At 39.8% G+C, this 20,649-nt stretch overlaps 1 protein-coding gene across 7 annotated transcripts in view; it reads right to left on the bottom strand.

Moving 5' to 3' along the window:
• Positions 1 to 20,649, bottom strand: part of RMDN2 (regulator of microtubule dynamics 2) — a 76,964-nt gene that overhangs the window by 6,470 nt on the left and 49,845 nt on the right. For all 7 annotated transcript variants that reach the window (XM_078444789.2, XM_078444788.2, XM_081795210.1 and 4 more), the window contains 3 exons: positions 13,218 to 13,316; positions 4,730 to 4,783; positions 4,561 to 4,641 (listed from right to left, as the gene is read on the bottom strand). In XM_078444789.2, coding sequence (XP_078300915.1) covers positions 4,561 to 4,641; positions 4,730 to 4,783; positions 13,218 to 13,316 — 234 coding nt within the window. The remainder of the gene's footprint in view (positions 1 to 4,560; positions 4,642 to 4,729; positions 4,784 to 13,217; positions 13,317 to 20,649) is intronic.

Raw genomic sequence — 20,649 nt, 5'->3', positions numbered from 1 at the left:
CACTGATAGCAGAGAGCCCGATGTGGGGCTTGAACCCATGAACTGTGAGATCATGACCTAAGCCAAAGTTGGACGCTTAACCAGCTGAGCCATCCAGGCACCCCTAATTTCTTTTAAAATGTACCAGGAAGAATGAATTCTCCAGGCCCAGAAAATAAGTTCAAACCAGAAATAAACAGGCAAATAAGAATTTCTAACAAATGAGACCGTGGGCAATATTGCTGGATTTCAGTAACTGACCCTACTCATACTCTGAGCTGTAGCATTCCCTCAGCTGGAAGGCAGGCTGCACATCTGTGGACTAATTATAGCTTATAAACTTATCTGAGAAACCAATGTCTTAATTAAAAAAAAAATCAAATATGAGGGATGCCTGGGTGGCTCAGTCGGTTGAGCCTCTGACTTCGGCTCAGGTCATGATCTGTGGTCTGTGGGTTTGATCCCCGTGTCGGGCTCTGTGCTGACAGCTCAGACCCTGGAGCCTGCTTTGGATTCTGTGTCTCCCTCTCTCTGCCCCTCCCCCGCTCATGCTCAGACATGTCTGTCTTTGTCTCTCAACAATAAATGTTAAAAAAAAAAAATCAAATATGAGGTCTTAATTAAGACAGAAAATTAAAAGCATGATTAGGATTTTATTACTAAGAGTGGTTACTAATGAGAGGGATGATTCTCCATTTATATAACAGGATGGAAATAACAGCCCAGGATTTTAAACAACAGGTTAACTTTAAAGCCAACTACACACAACTTGTTAGCCAGGAAGACGTGTTCTTTACATTGAACACTCCCGGAGTCCTTCTCTTCCTGACACTGTTCCCGGTATAGTTTATTTCCTATCCTACAAGAGTTTGTCTTAGAAGAGCAATTAATGTCACTTCAAAATGTGACAACAATTTCAAAACAGTTTTTTTCTTTACCAAATTAGCACATCCCTCACACATCCCTCGCCGTAAAACAAAAGATTACATAATGCTTCCTGCACCGAACTTTGGCAGCCTGCCCCAGGTCAGTAACTTGGATACTTTGTCCAGGCAAACAACTCCCAGGCTGCCAGAGTGGTCATGATTTCCTTCATCAAGCATTCTCACACTGCCTTCGACACAGGAATCCTTTTTCAGTTTAAAAGTGGAACGTTTCTGGGGCTCCTGGGTGGCTCAGTCGGTTGAGCGTCTGACTCCCATTTTCGGCTCAGGTCATGATCTCATGTTTTGTGGGTTCGAGCCCCACGTCGGGCTCTAAGCTGAAAGCATAGAGCCTGCTTGGGTTTCTCTCTCTCCCTCTCTCTGTCTGCCCCTCCCCCATTTGTGCTGTCTCTGTCTCTCTCAAAATAAGTAAATAAACTTAAAAAAAAATTTTAAAGTAGAACATTTCTCAGGACCCGAGATGACCTTCCTAGAGTCAAGAAAAGGCCACGTGAATAATAAAATACTGTAGTTTCAAGTTCTGGGGATGTAAAGTTGCTCACATGCAGGAATCTGGGCCCTAGAGCCCAAGGGCTGACATTCCCAATGTCAAGTGCAGTGTGGTGAGCTCAGAGCTCCCTGGAAGGGGCAGAAGACATCACAAACGACTCCAATGTCAGGAAGAGGTTACAAGTGCCACGAGAAAGCAGGTATGTCAGGCAGGTTCACATGACAGAGGGAAAACTGATGGCTGGGTTGCCTTCACTGTTATTAGTGGCTCTGCTGGACATTTTGGAAATGAACAGACTTGTCAGCAAAATCACTAATGGGGTGGGTATATTTCAATCTGGAAAAACTTACAGAGATAGGGGGACTACAGATAACTCTCCTCAGTCTATTTTCTAATTGAAAAACAATTGATATTCCTGACATTACATTTACTACTCGAAACAAAACAAAACAACAAAACAAAACAAAACCTCCTAGAAAATATAAATGGAAACGTCATTGGAAAAATAAGTAACGTAGGAAATACTTATTAATGCTATTTTGCTTATTACCTAAATATTTCCACAGTGCCCAGCTTTTTATTTTTATGCTATGAGTCTTCTGATTTTTCCTATCAGTACTTATGGGTGCTTATTACATGCCAGGCATGATAGTTGGCACTGGGAATAGAGGGGTGAATGAAACACACTTAGCTGTGACTTTCCTGGAAGAATCACACAAACAATTATACAACCACAAACCGTGCTAGATGATGTGAAGGAAAAGTACGAGGTACTTTCTTGCCTGGGAGTGGCAAGGAAGTCTTTCCTAAAGAAATGACATTTATGGTGAGGCCTGAAGGGTGAGTAGGAATAAAGCAGGGGAAGGGAGTGGAGGGCTTGGATGGGAGTGTTTCAAGAAGAGGCAAGAACAGGTCCCGAGGGTGTGAAGCAGGGAAAGGCATAGTGCAGAGGTAGGGGGAGTGGGCAACAGAGATCAGAGCCTTGAAGGACATGCTAAACATTTAGGACTTTATCCCCAAAGCAAAGGGTTTCAAGTAAGAAGTGACATATTGAGGTTTACTCAATCTGTTCCTTTGCTGCTACTGAGAGCCAAGAATGGCCTGGTGGAAGGAAGAAAGCCAAAGACCGATGGGAGGCTCGCACATCGTAGTTTCAGTGAACTCAGGTGGTTTCCTGCTTGGAGTGGTAGCAGTCGAGTGAGAGGGCAGTTGGCTAATTCAAGGCATGCTTTAGAAGAGGAAGACTGAGACTTGGTGAGTGGGTGGATGTCTGTGTCGGGGGCTGAGGGAGATGATTCCCAACTGATGGACGGATGTGCCATTTACTAGAGAGGAAGTTGGAAAAGACGAGATCCAAAGGCCCAATGACGAGTTGAGTTTGAGATGTCTGCGAAACATCTTGGTACGGATGTCAAGTAGGAAGTTGGATACTCAGGTCTTAGGGCTCAGAAGGGAGGTCTAGAGATAGGAATTTGAGGACTCCTGGCAGGTAGATAGCATCCTAAGCCATGGACCATAGGTTTGTGGGGCAGGAAGGAGGAGAGAGGAGAGGAAAGAAGAGGAGGGGAGGAGAGCGGAGGGGAGGCGAGGAGAGGGGAGACTTAGGGACCAAGGACCAAACCCTGGCAGGGGGGGGGGTCATTGATATTTAGCCCTTGTGTGACAGTTCTGGATATCGTGCACAACTATTTGCACGTCAAACCAGGTATTATGCCTCACTATCATACTGTATGCTAATCTCAAATTCTAAAAAGAATGCACAGACCCTCAGTTTTAAATGACTGCATATAACCTGAAACATCATTCAGGACAGATGGAAAAGTTGGTAGGGTCCCCACCACCTCTATGGAGCAAGCAACCAGAGGGACAAAATCTGTTTTCTGCCCAAACAATTGCACAAAGTGTCTTCCGGAGAAGTGCCGCTCCTGAGCCTAGGCTGTTGTGCGCCTCGACCAAGTGAGGGATCAGAGTGAGAAGGACAATCAACCCCCCAGGAAAGCCCAAACGTAAGCCATCCGAGACCTTGCGCGGGTGGTTGCCAGCAAGGCGCAGTGAGGCCTGAGCAGCCCTGTTTAAAGACGGAGGCATCCCTGAACCCTGAAGTTCCTGGCAGGTCTTATTACGCTCCCCCCTTTCTTCCTTGTTTCCCAGGACTGCACTGAACACCCCTGCCCCTCCCCCTCCAGGCAAACAAATCTCCGCTTTTCCACCTCTGTGCCTTTGTTCACCACCTGCGAGGCACTTCACTCTCACCTCCACCTCACGTACACTCTCAAAGTTCACGTCTGATGCTACCGGATCTCTTCCAGGTGAAAATAATTTCTCCCTTTCCACTATTTCCATCACCAGTTATTTGCCCCTCTCCGAGCACTTCAGGCTTTCCACCCTGGGCTACAGTTACTTGGGTATATGGCTTATATTCTCTCCCAGGCTGTGAGCTGCTAGAGAGCTGTGGGTGTGTCTATATTTGAGGCTCACAACAACCATCGGAGCCGGTTTTGCTTCCACAGAGAAGACAAGGGATGCTCCTTTCTGAGGCATTTCTTTCCGCTGTGATTCAGAGGACGGTAATGTGCGGCGGTACGAGAAGGGAGCAGGAAAACACTGATCTACTTCCTTGTATTCCTACAATACCAATATACGGCTCACAGCAACACAGACTGGGCCATTAACTCTGAAATTCCTAAAACAGAGCACATCCAGAATCCTGAATTAGTGAATAAAAGGGCAAGAAGCAACGGGATAGTTTCTTCTTCATTAGCGGTAGGCATTCAAAGACCAAGAAAATGTCAAGGCATCATTTTTAAGCTTCTTCACGGTAGAGGATAACCACACCCTACTGTGAGCAGAAGACTGAAGACGGCAGACCCCTGGATGGTCTTCTTGCAGTCTAATGCTTAACAAGCATCAGTATATTTTAACTGCTAGCCCATGATTTGTGTGTTCCTTAAAGAGACAGGGAGTCTGCTGGTGAAGGGTTACCCACAGCAATTCTAAAAACTTCACAGCACATGTTCAATCCCAGTGAAATCCCAAATGTTTTAATATGGAAGAAAAATCCAGACGCATCTAAGCCAGCTGTTCCTATCTGGAGCTAGAAAAGTACTGGTGACAATAACAGCCTTCGCTGTCCCTGTTGGGACTTACCTCTTTGGTAACACAAGGGAGCAATACTGCCAAATTACAAAACTTCACAGCATCATCTGTTTGTTCAAGATCGATGTAACACTAGAAATGAAAAGTCGACAATGTTAAAGGGAATCCCATTTTTATGTAATGCATTCAAAGTGATCTTAAAACAAGTGGTCTTCCTTACCTTGGCCAAGAACAAGTAATTGGACTTAGAAAAACCAGGGTGTAGTTCTTCAACCTGATTTTAAGAGAGAACAGAAAAAAGAATAAATGGGGCAATATTATAACAACCAGTAAAGAATCAGATATTAACCAAGTTGTCTGAAAAATTTAGATTGGTTGTATTACATCTGACTGGTTTGATCAATTCAAGTATGGTGGAAATACAGCTTTTGAGATTATCCATTAAAATGAGATTATTATTGGGGCGCCTGGGTGACTCAGTCGGTTAAGCGTCCGACTTCAGCTCAGGTCATGATCTCACAGTTTGTGGGTTCGAGCCCCACGTCGGGCTCTGTGCTGACAGCTCGGAGCCTGGAGCCTGCTTCGGATTCTGTGTCTCCCTCTTTCTCTGCCCCTCCCACACTCATGTTCTCTCTCTGTCTCAGAAATAAATAAACATTAAAAAAATGAGATTATTATTATTATGCTCATAGAGCTTATGAAACAATGAGATCCTTTAAGATTTCAGGATTCCTTTGTATAACCTATCCTTTCTCTTTTTTTCTTTTCGAGGACAGAAACAATTGGTGATACATGCTCTCAAGACAAGTCCTATACAATTTAGTCTATTTAGGAGACGATTAGAGGATGATAGGTATCCCATGACAAACATCCTCCACCACGTTAGTATTTGATTTCTTATGATTTCAGCACATCCCACGGGCTGAATAATATCTAAAGTCCATCGCGTCAAGTATTTTTGAAGAAAACTGGGAAACAACTAGTCCAAGTAGCAGACCTACTTACAAATTTTAATAAGTGGGTATTATGAAGGCACTTTACTAAACTCTTATGCACATCTACTAAACTTTTTTTTAATGTTTGTTTTTGAGAGGGAGAGAGAGAGAGACAGAGAGAGAGAGTGTGAGCAGGGGAGGAGCAAGAGAGAGAGGGAGACACAGAATCCAAAGCAGGCTCCAGGCTCTGAGCTGTCAGCACAGAGCCCAGTGCGGGGGTTCGAACTCACAAACCACAAGATCATGACCTGAGCTGAAGTCGGATGCTTCACCGACTGAGTCACCCAGGCACCCCACACATTACTAAACTTTTATGCATCAGTTCCCTTTCTCTATCTCTGGTGAATAAGAATTCTTGCAGGTGCCTGGCATTGTTACTAGAGAGCACTTCTTAGAACCTAAGTCAATCTTCGGTCAGCTGCTGCTGTATTAAGGGCCAATGCAAATAAGCTCCCAATCTGACCTTGGAACCCAACCCAGAGAGACGTAGAACCCAAGCGAAGGTTACTTTTTTTTTTTTTAATGTTTATAATTTTGAGAGAGAGAGAGAGCAGGGGGAGGGGCAGAGAGAGAGAGGGAGAGAGAGAATCGCAAGCAGACTCCGTGCTGTCAGTGCAAAGCCCAATGTAAGGCTTGAACTCACGAACTGTGAGATCACAACCTGAGCCGAAACCAAGAGTTGGATGCTTAACTTCCTCCAGGAGCCCCAAGAAGGTTACTTTAAAAAATGTACAAAGATATGCATGTTTTACAAGATACAAGTGATACGAACATTTCCAAAACTAAAAAGTGAGTGCTTCTTTGTTCTGACTTTATTTTCAATTTCAATCTCATCTCCCAGGGGTAACCACTATAAACAGTTTGACATGAATCTTACCAGACCCTTTATCAAGCATACACAAGTAAAAAAAAAAATTCACTTTGGAAAAAAATGAATATGGGACCATTTCTGTATATTGGTCCCAAACTTTTTTTCCCACAACATATCACAGACACATTTCTGTGTTTGCATACACAGATCTACCTCGTTCCTAAGAGGTGTATTTCATATTACGCATATGCCGTAATTAAATTAAGCATTCTTTATGACACATTTAGACATTTTTTTACTGTTACCAATAATGATCAGTGAAATACTTTCTCCTGTATACTTGTGTACAAGTGTGATTATGTCTGTAGAAGAGATTCCTGGAAGTTGAACTGCTGAGTCAAAGGATACATGCATTTTAAAGATGGATACTATTGGGTGGATCTAAGACTTAGGGGGCTGAGGAGTTCACATCTTTGGTAAAGGGCATATACTCTACAAAACCCAAAAGGGAAGGCTCCTAGGATAAAGTGTCTTGCGCTGGAGAGTCAAACTGGGTGTTTATTCTTTAGGACCGAGTAGATGAACAGTGTGTGGATCTGGCCAAGAACTTGCTAGTGAAACAGCAAGGCTGCCAACAGATGGGAGGACACTGTCAAGTTCAATCCTAGCCAGAGCCTGGAAAAGCCTAGAGAGCCACCCATGGTATTGATGAGTTCTGGTTCTGCTGGTTCTCTCTTGTCCAATCATTTCCATCTCTACTCTTCAAGTCTACTGAGTGCATTTTTTAAGTCTCTCTAAAAGGAAGACTTTGATTAAACTTTGTTCAGTTGCACCTTCTTCTATGTCCAGTAGTTGCCCAGCTCTGTCCAAAACCTGTTCATAAAACTTGCTTCAACATATGAGAATAAGCAGCTTATTTCTTTTTTTAGTTAATTAATTATTTTTTAAATTTACATAAAAGTTAGGCTATAGCGCAACAATGATTTCAGGAGTAGATTCCTTAATGCCCCTTACCCATTTAGCCCATTTCCCCCTCCCACAACCCTCTGCTTGTTATCTATATTTAAGAGTCTCTTATGTTTTGTCCCCTCCCTGTTTTTATATTATTTTTGCTTCCCTTCCCTTATGTTCATCTGTTCTGTGTCTTAAAGTCCTCATATGAGTGAAGTCATATGATATTTGTCTTTCTCTGACTAATTTTGCTTAGCATAATACTCTCTAGTTCCATCCACATAGTTGCAAATGGAAAGATCATTCTTTTTGATTGCCGAGTAATACTCCATTATATATATATATATATATATATATATATATATATATATATATACTCCATTTTATATATATATATATATACTCCATTTATATATATATATATATATATATATATATATATATATATATATATATATATACCACATCTTCTTTATCCATTCATCTGTCAATGGACATTTGGGCTCTTTCCATACTTTGGCTATTGTTGATAGTGCTGCTACATATATAGGGGTGCATGTGCCCCTTCGAAACAGCACACCTGTATCCCTTGGATAGATACCTAGTAGTGCAATTGGTGGATCATAGAGTAATTCTATTTTTAATTTTTTGAGGAACCTCCATACTGTTTTCCCGAGTGGGTGTACCAGTTTGCATTCCTACCAGCAGTGCAAAAGAGATCCTCTTTCTCCGCATCTGTTGTTGCCCGAGTTGTTAATGTTAGCCATTCTGACAGGTGGTGGTATCTCATTATGGTTTTGATTTGTATTTCCAGGATGATGAGTGATGTTGAACATTTTTTTTTTATGTGTCTGTCTGCCATCTGGATGTCTTCTTTGGAGAAGTGTCTATTCATGTCTTTTGCCCATTTCTTCACTGGATTTTTTTTTGGGGGGTTGCGGTGTTGAGTTTGATAAGTTCTTTATAGATTTTGTATACTAACCCTTTATCTACTATGTCATTTGCAAATACCTTCTTCCATTCCATTGGTTGCCTTTTAGTTTTGCTGATTGTTTCCTTTGCCGTGCAGAAGCTTTTTATTTTGATGAGGTCCCAATAGTTCAATTTTGCTTTTGTTTCCCTTGCCTCCGGAGACGTGCTGAGTAAGAAATTACTGCTGCCGAGGTCAAAGAGGTTTTTGCCTGCTCTCTCCTCTAGGATTTTGATGGCTTCCTCTCTTACATTTAGGTCTTTCATCTATTTTGAGTTTATTTTTGTATATGGTGTAAGAAAGTGGTCCAGGTTCAATCTTCTGCATGTCGCTGTCCAGTTTTCCCAACATGATTTGTTGAAGAGACTGTCCTTATTCCATTGGATAGTCTTTCCTACTTTGTCAAAGAGTAGTTGGCCATATGTTTGTGGGTCCATTTCTGGGTTTTCTATTCTGTTCCATTGATCTCAGTGTCTGTTTTTGTGCCAGTACCATATTGTCTTGATGATTACGGCTTCGTAATAAAGCTTGAAGTCCGGGGGTGTGATGCCTCCAGCTTCGGTTTTCTTTTTCAAGATTGCTTTGGCTATTTGGGGTCTTTTGTGGTTCCATACAAATTTTAGGATTGTTTGATCTAGCTCTGTGAAGAATGCTGGTGTTATTTTGATAGGGATTGCTTATTTCTTTAATATTGGCATTTTAATCCTGCATATATACCTTAGCACTTATGTTTAATTAGCCATCCTGATTATAAATCAGAACATCTCTTTCTTTTTGTGCTCATGGTTAAAAAAAAAAAAAAAGAAGCCACCAAAGGTACATAGGCTACTAACAACACCAACTTCCTAAAATGGAGCAGATTCTAACTTTTTACCAAAGGGCTTGCCTAAATAACAAGGAAGGTAGTTATTTAGGTAAGTACCTAATGTTCAGTAGAATGTTCTAGTTAAGAAGCAGTTCCTAGCTAGGCTCTTAGAACACCCTATAATAATACCTGGCAGAGAATATTGTAGCTGTTTACTTGGTCTTGACTGTACAAGTTCCCTGGAGACAGGAGCTGCATTGGTCATTTCTGCATTCCCTACATTTGCCATGCTGGTACTAGGTATGTGCTTAATAAACATTACTGAATAAGCTAGCATTGTTTTAAAAACATCTCAGAAACTCAAGCCATAGCCCTCCACCATATCAGGGCATAGAAGAAGGCTCTGCAGGTGGTAAAACCACTCAGGGAGATCCAGAGGTCTTATGTTGCAAACAGTGAGTGAGATCAGGGCCGTCCGTCTATCCCCCAACACTGCCACACCTGTTATCTACTACACACACCCAGGCACTGATTTCAGGCTCTCAACCTCGCCATGGGCTGCACAGGAATAGCTCTGAGAGCTTTAAAAACACTGATCAGGTTTTAAAAACACTTTGTTGTGACCCAATAATTCCATTCCTAGGTACTTACCAAAGAAAATTAAAAACATGTCTACACAAAAGCTTGCATATGAATGTTCATTGAAGCTTTATTAATAATAGCCCCAAATTGGACACAACGCAAATGTCCACCAATGGACAAATGCATAAGCAGACTGTGGTATATCCACAAAATGGAATATTACAAGGCAGTAAAAAGGAACTATGGATACACCGATGAAATGAATGAATCTCAAAACATTATGCTGAGCAAAGGAAGCCAGATACACAAAGTAAAAGCTCAATGATTCCATTTATATAAACTTTTAGAATAGGTCAAAAAAACAGAAAAGCAGATCAGTGGTTGCCTGGGGCAGGGGCTGAGGGAAATTGACAGCAGAGGGGCAAAGAGAACTCTTGAAAGTGATGGAAATGTTCTAAATCTTAAAATGGTGGTGGTTACCTGAGTGTATTAATTTGCCAAGCTTCAATGAACTGCACACTTAAAATGGGTGCATTTTATTGAATATAAACTATATCTTAATATATTCAAAGATTCTGAAATAATTAGTCTGGGTCATGGTCTGGGCTGGCATTTTTTTTTCAAAGTTCACCCACTTATTATTTGAGAGAGAGAAAGAGAGAGAGCAAGCAAGTTGGGTAGGGGCAGAGAGAGAGGGAGAGAGAGAATCCTAAACAGGCTCTGTGCTGACAGTGTGGACTCCATGCAAGGCTCAGTCTCAGCTCTCCAGATGATTCTAATGTACAGCCAAGGGTGAGAACCACTGCCCAAGGGAATTATGCCAGAATTTTGGATGAGGTGGGAAGCATGCTATAGTTTGAAAGAATTCCCACAGAGGATTCACAGATGACTCCTGATCTAAAATCACCTCCCTGGATTGCTGTGATGCTGTGGGGGATAAGATTTCACCAGTTATAAGAGCAAAATAATAGCAGTGAATGTTTATTTGTAGTTAGAGTAGTTAATGTGCGAGGTTCTGGGCCAAGAAAATTACAAGCATTATTTGATGAATTGTACCACAAATCATATAAAGTAGGTATTCATCTGCTTCACAGATGAAGAATTTAAGATTAGGAGAAATAAAGAAACACAGCCAGGTCACAGGGACAGGGAGAGGCCCAGATCTCAAACTGATTCTAAAGCTAATGCTCTACATCTCTCCAGAACTGAGATGGATGGTCTAAGGACACATTCCTGGCCCCTATGAATCCTCTTTGGAGACACAGAGCTGGGGACAGGAGTCCTACAGTCTAGGGTCCAAAAACACGACTTCCTACTGGGACTAGGGGTTGCAGACTCTCCTAGGGCATGGGATCCAAGTTCCTTCTCCTCCCCACACCTCCCAGATTTCTCACTTCCTCCCCAGCCTTTGCCCTTAGCACTCTGGGCTCCTCGGTACCCCAGATGTTGCAGTCAATGTAGAGGGGAGCTTTCCTGATGCCTTCTGACTCTCTGAACGAACACCACCAAATGCATTTTCAGACAGAATCTAAGTCAAGACTGAATGGGGAGGTCCCCAAGATGATTTGCCAAGGTGTTTACATTTTAATAACATTAACATTTTCTGAGCTGATATGGAGCACTTCCTAGGAGCTAGGAAATCGCTAAGTAATTTACTTGTATTAACTTATTTAATGTTCACAACAACACTCTGGGTCAGGTACTATTCTCTCCATGTTATTGATGAACTTGAGAGAAAGGTTAAGAAACTCGTCTAATGTTAATCAGCCGGTAAGTGGCAGAACTGAGATTTAACCAGGTGGTCTAGTTCTAGAGGTTGCAATCCTTACCTCTATATCGCTGGGCCTCTGATCACTTTTGATTTTATCTGTGTAATATTTCAGGTACATTAGCACCTTAAGAATTTGGGGGCAGTGTCCTAAAGATCTGATCCCCCATTTATAACTGCTACTATGGAGAAATGAGTTTCAAGCCCCAACAACATTTTTCCTAATTAGCTTAGCACCTTCTATGAACCATTTAGCTTAAATATACCCAGGATCTATATATTTTTTAAATGTTTATTTATTTATTTTGAAAGACAGAGAGAGAGAGAGAGAGAGAGAGAGAGAGAGAGAGAGGTGTGTGTGTGTGTGTGTGTGTGTGTGTGTGTGTGTGAATGGGGGAGGGGCAGAGAGCAAGAAAGAGAGAGAGAATCCCCAACAGACTCCACACACAGCGTGAAGTCCAACTCAGGGCTTGATCCTACAACTGTGAGATCATGACCTGAGCAGAAATCAAGAGTTGGTCACGTGACTGACTAAGCCACCCAGGTGCCCCTACTATGATCTGTATTCTTATAAATTTAAAATGAAATAACAAATTACCAGTGGTGGATAAAAGGTGAAGAAATAAGGATGATACAGTTTTAAACTACATTCATGTCTTTGGTCTGCCATTGTGTGACACTAGAAAAAATTAAGCTCCTGAGGTCTTGATTTCCTTTTTTTAAGTTTTAATTTAATTTAATTTAATTTTAATTTAATTTAGAGAGAGAGACCACAGGTAAGGGAGAGGGGCAGAGAGAGAGAGAATCTTAAGCAGGTTCCATGGTCAGTGCAGAGCCCGATGTGGGGCTCAATCCCATGACCCTGGGATCATGACCTGAGCCAAAATCAAGAGTTGGATGCTCAACTGACTGAGCCACCCAGGTGCCCCTTGATTTCCTTTTTATAAAACAAAAAAGATGACATTAAATAAAAAATAAGAAACATCTGGCCCTTGTACTTTTATTCCCTGTACTTTTTCCCACTGGACTCATGCTTAAGCTCAGAACATTTATTTTTTTCCACAGAGCACAGTAGGTAGGCACTAAGCATTCATTCATAAATGGAAAGTACAATGAAATATACTTGTGATCTTAGAATATGTGTTCTCTAAATCCCTTTCAGTTCTACAAAATTGATCCCTAAGATACAACAAAAAAATATGAGAAGGTACATAATGTTGGACAATACAATTTAGAGTCTGATTTTGTCTATATTGTTACAAATCTGAAATAGGTAGACGAAAAAGATGAAACATCTTAGTCTCTATAAGATTCTATAACTGGTTCCAGAGAAAGATAAAGGGATTAGCCTACCAGAAAGTTGATTATATGCACACACATATATTACTGTTTAGAGTTTTATTATACATTTTAAACAGGAATGAAAATACTGGTTTGGTCTGATACCCTAAGAATGTTCTAGAGAACTGTCTGCAACCTGTAGAATGGCTTTTGAAATAGCTCTCCCTTTTGGCATCTTTTAGTTCTTTAAGATTAAACTGGTTCTATATTAGGCTCATTATGAGAATTTGGAACCAAGTCTAATAATCAGGGCATGAATGCTTTTGCACATGCCCACACAACCTGGAGAGCTGCTCTTGGATTTGGTAGTAAGGGCTGTACCTAGGACCTAGGGAATAACTAGCTGCTCTGGGAAGCAGTTTGGACATGCTAAAACTAGGACTCCACCCCAGGCTTCCATTGGAGATCTACATGAAGAAGGGTAGGGGGGACTAACGCAGCTCATAGCCAGTTCGATACTAAAATAATGGATACACAAAATATACCTTAAGGAAATTTTGCAAAGCTTCTTCTACAGTTGAGGATGGTATTTTTCCAAACAGAGTAGCAGCCATTTTTTTCTCAATCCAGCTCAGTTTCGAGACCTGCAAATATGAAGCAACATCATTCTTAGAGAGTTTTCACTTTTTGAATGAAGAATCTCTCCTCAGTTAGATGTGTGTGTGTGTGTGTGTGCGCGCGTGTGTAGGTGTATATGTGTGTGTATGCATATAATACATAAATATGGACATATTCCTAAATAACATATACAACAGAGATCAACTTAATGATATTAATATTGCACCTTCCCTTTTTTATAATTCTAACAAACTATGAGCTCTAAAAAGCACTGGTTACCAAACCAATTTAAAATACTCATGATGAGGGGCGCCTGGGTGGCTCAGTTGGTTAAGCATCCGACTTCAGCTCAGGTCACGATCTCGCAGTCCGTGAGTTCGAGCCCCGCATCGGGCTCTGGGCTGATGGCTCAGAGCCTGGAGCCTACTTCGGATTCTGTGTCTCCCTCTCTCTCGCCCCTCCCCCGTTCATGCTCTGTCTCTCTCTGTCTCAAAAATAAATAAAAAAATAATAAAAATCAGAGTCAGGGGTGGGGATGGGGAATAATGCTGATCCTGTTTGTTCATGTGATTCAAGAGTCTGAGATGGCCATACAGTATTTCTTTGCATGGAGTATAGGAGCTACCAGACCCCACCTTTTCTTTCTTACTGCCTACTTCCCGCTGCCAACCTGATCCAGAATACAGCATCACAGAAATGTAAATAGAACAAGGATCCTCAACCCAGGGGGAGTGTAGAGCGAGGTCTCGGTATACATATTTACAATCCAGGAGAAAAATTTTTTAACCAATAACCACCAAAATTAAATTTCCTGTTATCGTTTATTTTTTGCTTCCTTCTCCCATCATTTTATTTTAATTCCAGTTGAGTTAACATACAGTGTTATGTTAGCTTCAGGTGTACAATATAGTGATTCAACACTTTCATATATCACTCAGTACTCTACGAGATAAGTGTACTCTTAATCCCCTTTACCTATTTCCCCCATCCACCTGCCACTGCCCCTCTGCTAACCATCTGTTCGTTCTCTTAGTCAAGTGTTTGTTTTTTGGTTTATCTCTTTTCTTATTTCCCTTGTTTGTTTCTTGAATTCCACATGAGTGAAATCATAAAATATTTGTCTTTCTCTAACTTATTTCACTTAGTGTTAAACCCACTAGATCTGTCATGTTGTTGCAAATGGCAAGATTCCATTCTTTTTATGGCTGAATAATATTCTTCTGTGTATAAATACCACTTCTTCTTTATCTATTCATGTATCAATGGATACTTAGGTTGCTTCTATAATTTGGCTATTATAAATAATGTTGCAATAAACATAGGGGCGCGTGTATTCCTTGGAATTAATGTTTTTGTATCCTTTGGTAAATATCCCGTAGTGTGATTACTGGATCAGAGAGTAGTTCTATTTATAATTTTTCAAGGAACCTCCATACTACCTTCCACAGTGTCTGCACCAGTTTGCATTCCCACCAACAGTGCATAAGGGTTCCTATTTCTCTACATCCTCACCAACACTTGTTATTTCTTGTGTTTTTGATTTTAGTCATTCCAATAGATGTGAGGTGATATCTCATTGTGGTTTAGATTTCCATTTCCCTGATGATGAGTGATGTTTAACACTTATTCATGTGTCTGTTGTCCATCTGTATATCTTCTTTGGAGAAATGTCTGTTCATGTCTTCTCATGTTTAGTTGGATTTTTTGTTTTTTGGGTATTGAGTTGTATATGTTCTTTATATATTTTGGATACTAACCCTTTATCAGATATGTTATTGGCAAATATATTCTCCCATTCAGTAGGTTGTGTTTTAGTTTTTTTGGTTGTTTCCTTTGCTGTGTAGAAAATTTTTATTTTGAGGCAGTCCCAATAGTTTATTTTTGCTTCTGTTTCCCTTGCCTCAGGAGAATCATCTAGAAAGATGTTGTTATGGCCAATATCAGAGAAATTACTGCCTGTGCTCTCTTCTAGGATTTTTATGGTTTCAGGGCTCACATTTAGATCTTTATTCCATTTTGACTTTGTGTATGGTGAAAGAAAGTGATCCGGTTACATGTTGCTGTCCAGTTTTCCCAACACCATTTGTTGAAGAGACTGTCATTTTCCCATAGCATATTCTTGCCTCCTTTGTCCAAGATCAATTGACCATGTAATTGTGGATTTACTTCTGGGCTTCCTATTCTGTTCTATTGATTACATGTCTATTTTTGTGCTAGTACAAACTGTTTTGATTGCTACAGCTTTGTAATACAACTTGAAGTCTGGAATTCTGATACTGCCACTTTTGCTTTTCAAGAATGTTTGGCTATTCAGGGTCTTCTGTGGTTCCATACAAATTTTAGGATTGCTTGTTCTAGTTCTGTGAAAAATGCTGTTGGTATTTTGATAGGGATTGCATCAAATCTAGAGATTGCTTTGGAGAGTATAGACATTTTGACAATATTTGTTGTTCCAACACATGAGTATGGATGTCTTCCCATTTCTTTGTGTTATCTTCAGTTCCTTTCATTAACGTTTTATAGTTTTCTGAGTACTGGTCTTTCACCTCTTTAAGTTTATTCCTAGGTATTTTATTATTTTTGCTACAATAGTAAATGGGATTCTTTTTTTAATTTTTAAACATTTTATTCATTTTTGAGAGACAGAGAGAGACAGAGTGTGAGTGGGGGAGGGGCAGAGAGAGAGGGAGACACAGAATCTGAAGCAGGCTCCAGGCTCTGAGCTGTCAGCACAGAGCCCGACATGGGGCACGAACTCACGGACTGCGAGATCATGCCCTAAACCAAAGTCAGACGTTCAGCCAATTGAGTCACCCAGGTGCCCTGGGATCATTTTCTTAATTTTTCTTTCTGCTGCTTTTAGAAATTCAACAGATTTCTGTACACGGGGATTTCTTATCCTGTGACCTGAATGAATTCATTTATTAGTTCTAGTAGTTTTTCGAGGAAGTCTTTTTCTATATATAGATTCTCCTAACTGCAAATAGTGAAAGTTTTACTTCTTCCCTACCAATTTGAATGCCTTTTATTTCTTCTTCCCCTTCTTCTTCCCCTTCCCCTTCTCCTTCTTTTTGTCTGATTGCTGTGGCTAGGACTTCCAGTACTATGTTAAATAAAAGTGGTGAGAGTGGACATCATTGCATTGTTCCTGACCTTAGGGGAAAAGCTCTCAGTTAGCTGTTTTTCCACATAAGGCCTTTATGATGTTGAGGTAGGTTTCCTCTAAACCAACTTTGTTGAGCATGTTTATCATGAATGGATATTTACTCTGTCAAATGCTTTTTCTGCATCTATTGAAATGTTCATATGGTTTTTTATCCTTTCTCTTAATAATGTGATGTATCACACTGACTGATTTGCAAACAATGAACCACTCTTGCATGCCAGAAATAAATCCCACTTGATCATGGTAAATGATTTTTTGAATCTATTGTTAGATTTGGTTTGCTATTATTTTGTTGAGGATTTTTGCATGTATGTTCATCAGAGATATTGGCTTGTAGTTATTTTTTGTAGTGCGTCTTTATCTGGTTTTGGAATCAGGGTAATGCTGGCCTATTAGAATGCATTTGGAAATTTTCCTTCCTCTTCTATTTTTAAGAAAAGTTTGACAAAAATAAGTATTAACTCTTCTTTAAATATATGGTAGAATTCACCTATGAAACCATCTGGACTTTTATTTGTTGGGAGTTTTTTTTTTTTTTTTTTTTTTTTTTTAAATATTTTTTTTCAACGTTTTTTATTTATTTTTGGGACAGAGAGAGACATAGCATGAACGGGGAAGGGGCAGAGAGAGAGGGAGACACAGAATCGGAAACAGGCTCCAGGCTCTGAGCCATCAGCCCAGAGCCTGACGCGGGGCTCGAACTCACGGACCGCGAGATCGTGACCTGGCTGAAGTCAGACGCTTAACCGACTGCGCCACCCAGGCGCCCCTGTTGGGAGTTTTTAAATTACTATTTAATTTCACTGCTGGTAATCAATCTGCTCAAATCTTGCATTTCTTCCTGTTTCAGTTTTGGTAGGTTATATAGTTTCTAGGAATTTATCTATCTCTTCTAGGTTGTCCAGTTTGTTGGGATAAATTTGCATAATATTCTCTTATAATCCTTTGTATTTCTGTGGGGTCAGTTATTTCTCCTCTTTTGTTTCTATTTGAGTTCTCTTTTTGTTTTTGTTTTTGTTTTTTTGATGAGTCTGGCTAGAGGTTTATTAATTTTGTTGCTCTTTTTAAGGAACCAGCTCCTAGTTTCACTGATCTGTCCTTCCTTCCTTCCCTCCTTCCTTCCTGCCTTCCTGCCTTCCCTTCCTTCCTTCCCTTCTTTTTCTGTATCATTTATTTCTGCTCTAATCTTTATTATTTCCTTCCTTCTGCTGGATTTGGGTTTTGTTTGTTCTTCTTTTTCTAGCTCTTTTAGGTGTCATGTTAGGTTATTTGAGATTTTTCTTGCTTCTTGAGGTAGACCTGTATTGCTATAAACTTCTCTCTTAGAACCACTTTTGCTGGACCCCAAAGATTTTGGATTATTGTGTTTTCATTTTCATTTGCCTCCATGTATTTTTTTTATTTCCTCCTTAATTTTTTGGTTGACTCATCCATTGATTAGTAGCGTATTATTTAACCTCCATGTATTTGTGTTCTTTCCAGATTTTTTCTTGCAGTTGATTTCTAGTTTTACAGCATTGTGGTCAGAAAAGATGCATGGTATGACTTTTTGAATTTGTTGAGACTTGTTTCATGGCCTAACATGTGATCTATTCTGGAGAATGTTCCATGGGCATTTGAAAAGATATACTTATTTTTATTGCTTTTGTACTTTCTACCTTTCTTACTCTTATTGATGGTTTTTCCTTTCCACTCACAGAGTCCCCTTTAACATTTCTTATAGGGCTGGTTTAGTAGTCCTGAATTCCTTTAATTTTTGTTTGTCTGGGAAACTCTTTATCTTTCCTTCTATTCCGAATGATAGCCTTGCTGGATAGGGTATTCTTGGCTCCAGATTTTTTTTCTTTTCAGCACTTTGAATATATCATGCCACTCCCTTCTGGCCTGCAAAGTTTCTGTTGAAGAACCTGTCTCTAGCCTTATGGGGTTTCCCTCATATGTACCTGTTTTATTTTCTCTTGCTGCTTTTAAAATTCTTTACCACTGCTTTTTGCCATTTTAATTACTATATGTCTTGGTGTGGACCTCCTTGGGTTGATTTTGTTGGGGGATCTCTGTACCTCCTGGATCTAAATTTCTGTTTCCTTCTCCAAAATCAAGAAGTTTTCAGTCATTGTTTCTTCAAATATTCTGCCCTCTTTTTCCTCTTATTCTTCTTCTGGGATCCCTATAATGCAATTGTTATTACATTTGATGGAGTCACTGAGTTCCCTAAGTCTATTCTCATCTTGCATAATTTCTTTTCTCTCACTTGCTCAGCTTGATTCCTTTCTATTACTCTGTCCTCCAGATCACTGATTCGTCCTTCTGTTTCTTCTAGCTTGCTATTTATTCCATCCAGTGCACTTTTAATTTCAATTATTGAGTTCTTCAACTCTGATTGGTTCTTTGCTATTTCTGCGTTAAGGGTCTTGCTGATGTCCTCCACTCTCTTCTCAAGTCCAGTGAGTAGCTTTGTGATCATTACTCTAAATTCTCTATCAGGCCTATTACTTACCTATGTTTCCCTTAGGTCTCTTGCTGTGATTTTGTCCTGTTGTTTCATCTGGGATATATTCCTCTGTCTCCTCATTTTGCCTAACTCTCTGTGCCTGTTTCTCCGTGTTAGGAAAGTCAGATAAATCTCCTGCCCTTGAACATAGTGGGCAGGGTGTGTACCCTTAACAAGGTGGTGCTGGTCCTTTTCCACAGGAGATGTGCAGCTGCTGCCAAGACAGGGGCCAGCTGGGCCACTCTGCAAAGCACATGTGGGCAGGGGCACGGTGCTTGCAAGTTGTGTGCGTCAGTCCTCTTCTACAGGGGATGCACAGTATTTTTTGCTTCCTTTTAAAAACTTTTCTTTTTTCCCAAATATGAGTATTAGAAGTTTATCATAAAAGATTAAAAGGATTCAGAAATGAATACTTAAGAGGGTACTGATACTCTCTCAACCCCATCAAGTGCCTTCCTTCCCAGTATCATTTTCTAGGTTTCTAGTAGCCATTAACCTCTATTAAACAAAATTATTCTCTTGCCTTCCTACATAGTGTTACTTATTGCTCTGTTTATTTTTGCTTTTTTTTTTACTTTAAAAAAAAATGATACCATGTTGTTTATTTCTTTCTATGACTTATTTTTTTCACTTATTATAGTTTTAAGATTTTATCCAGGTTGCTGAGTGTGACTGAAGTTCTGTCGTTTAAATAGCTGTGAAACATTCCATCATTTAAACATATGTCAGTGAGTTTTCATCCACTCTTTTGTAAATGGACATTTGGATCTTTTTCATTTTCTTGCTCTTAGGAACAAGGCTGCTGCAGGCATTCTTGTACATGCCTTCCAGAGTACATTTGCAAGACTTTCTCTAGGGTAGGCACCACTGTGGGTCATATGGTAGGCAAGTAATCAGATTTAAAAGCTAGTATCCAATTATTCCCAAAGCAGCATCTCCTACAACAATGCAAAAGTTCCTGTTGCTCCATATCTTTGCAACATCTTACACGGATATTTATAAATTTTATCAAATGAGTAAGAATAAATGGCATCTCCTTGTTGTTTTTTTAATTATAATTTCTTATTTCAAGACTTATGTTTCTTAAGTTGTTTTATTTCATAATTTGAATTTAATTGCATTATGATCAGGAAACCTGTTTGATATTGATTCTTTGAAATTTATTAAGACTTGCTTCATGACCTCATATTGATCAATGTTGTGAACACTCTACATATACTGGAAAAATGTGTATCCTCCAATGGTACATTATTTTTATATGTGTATTAGATCAAGGTTATTAAATGGGAAGCTCCAATGTTTTACATGCTTAATATGGTTTTTTTTTTGCCTTCTTGTTTTATTAATTACCAAGAGCACATGAAAATTTAGCACTGTGCAATATCCTTTCTTCCCTTCTATGTCTTTTTATCTTTCCTTCATATTTTCTATCTCTTTGTTCCTATGTGCTGCACTCCAGGCAACTTTTTCAGATTTACCTTAAAGTTCACTAATTTTCTCTTTAGTGGTGCCTATCAACTGCTAAATCTTTCCACTGAGTTTTCTTTTAATGTGAAATAATAGACTTTTATACCAAAATTTATCTTATCTTTTTTCTAATCTACCTGGTCAGTTTTGTAGTCTCATGCTCCTCATCCATTCCCCTCTCCCCGATTCCTTTTATTTGAAAAAAAAAAAAACACACACACACTGTATAAGTAGC

The sequence above is a fragment of the Panthera onca genome, chromosome A3 (assembly GCF_046562875.1).
Source record: "Panthera onca isolate mPanOnc1 chromosome A3, mPanOnc1 haplotype 2, whole genome shotgun sequence".
Classification (NCBI taxonomy): Eukaryota; Metazoa; Chordata; class Mammalia; order Carnivora; family Felidae; genus Panthera; species Panthera onca.
This window is presented reverse-complemented; position numbering and strand designations above follow the sequence as displayed.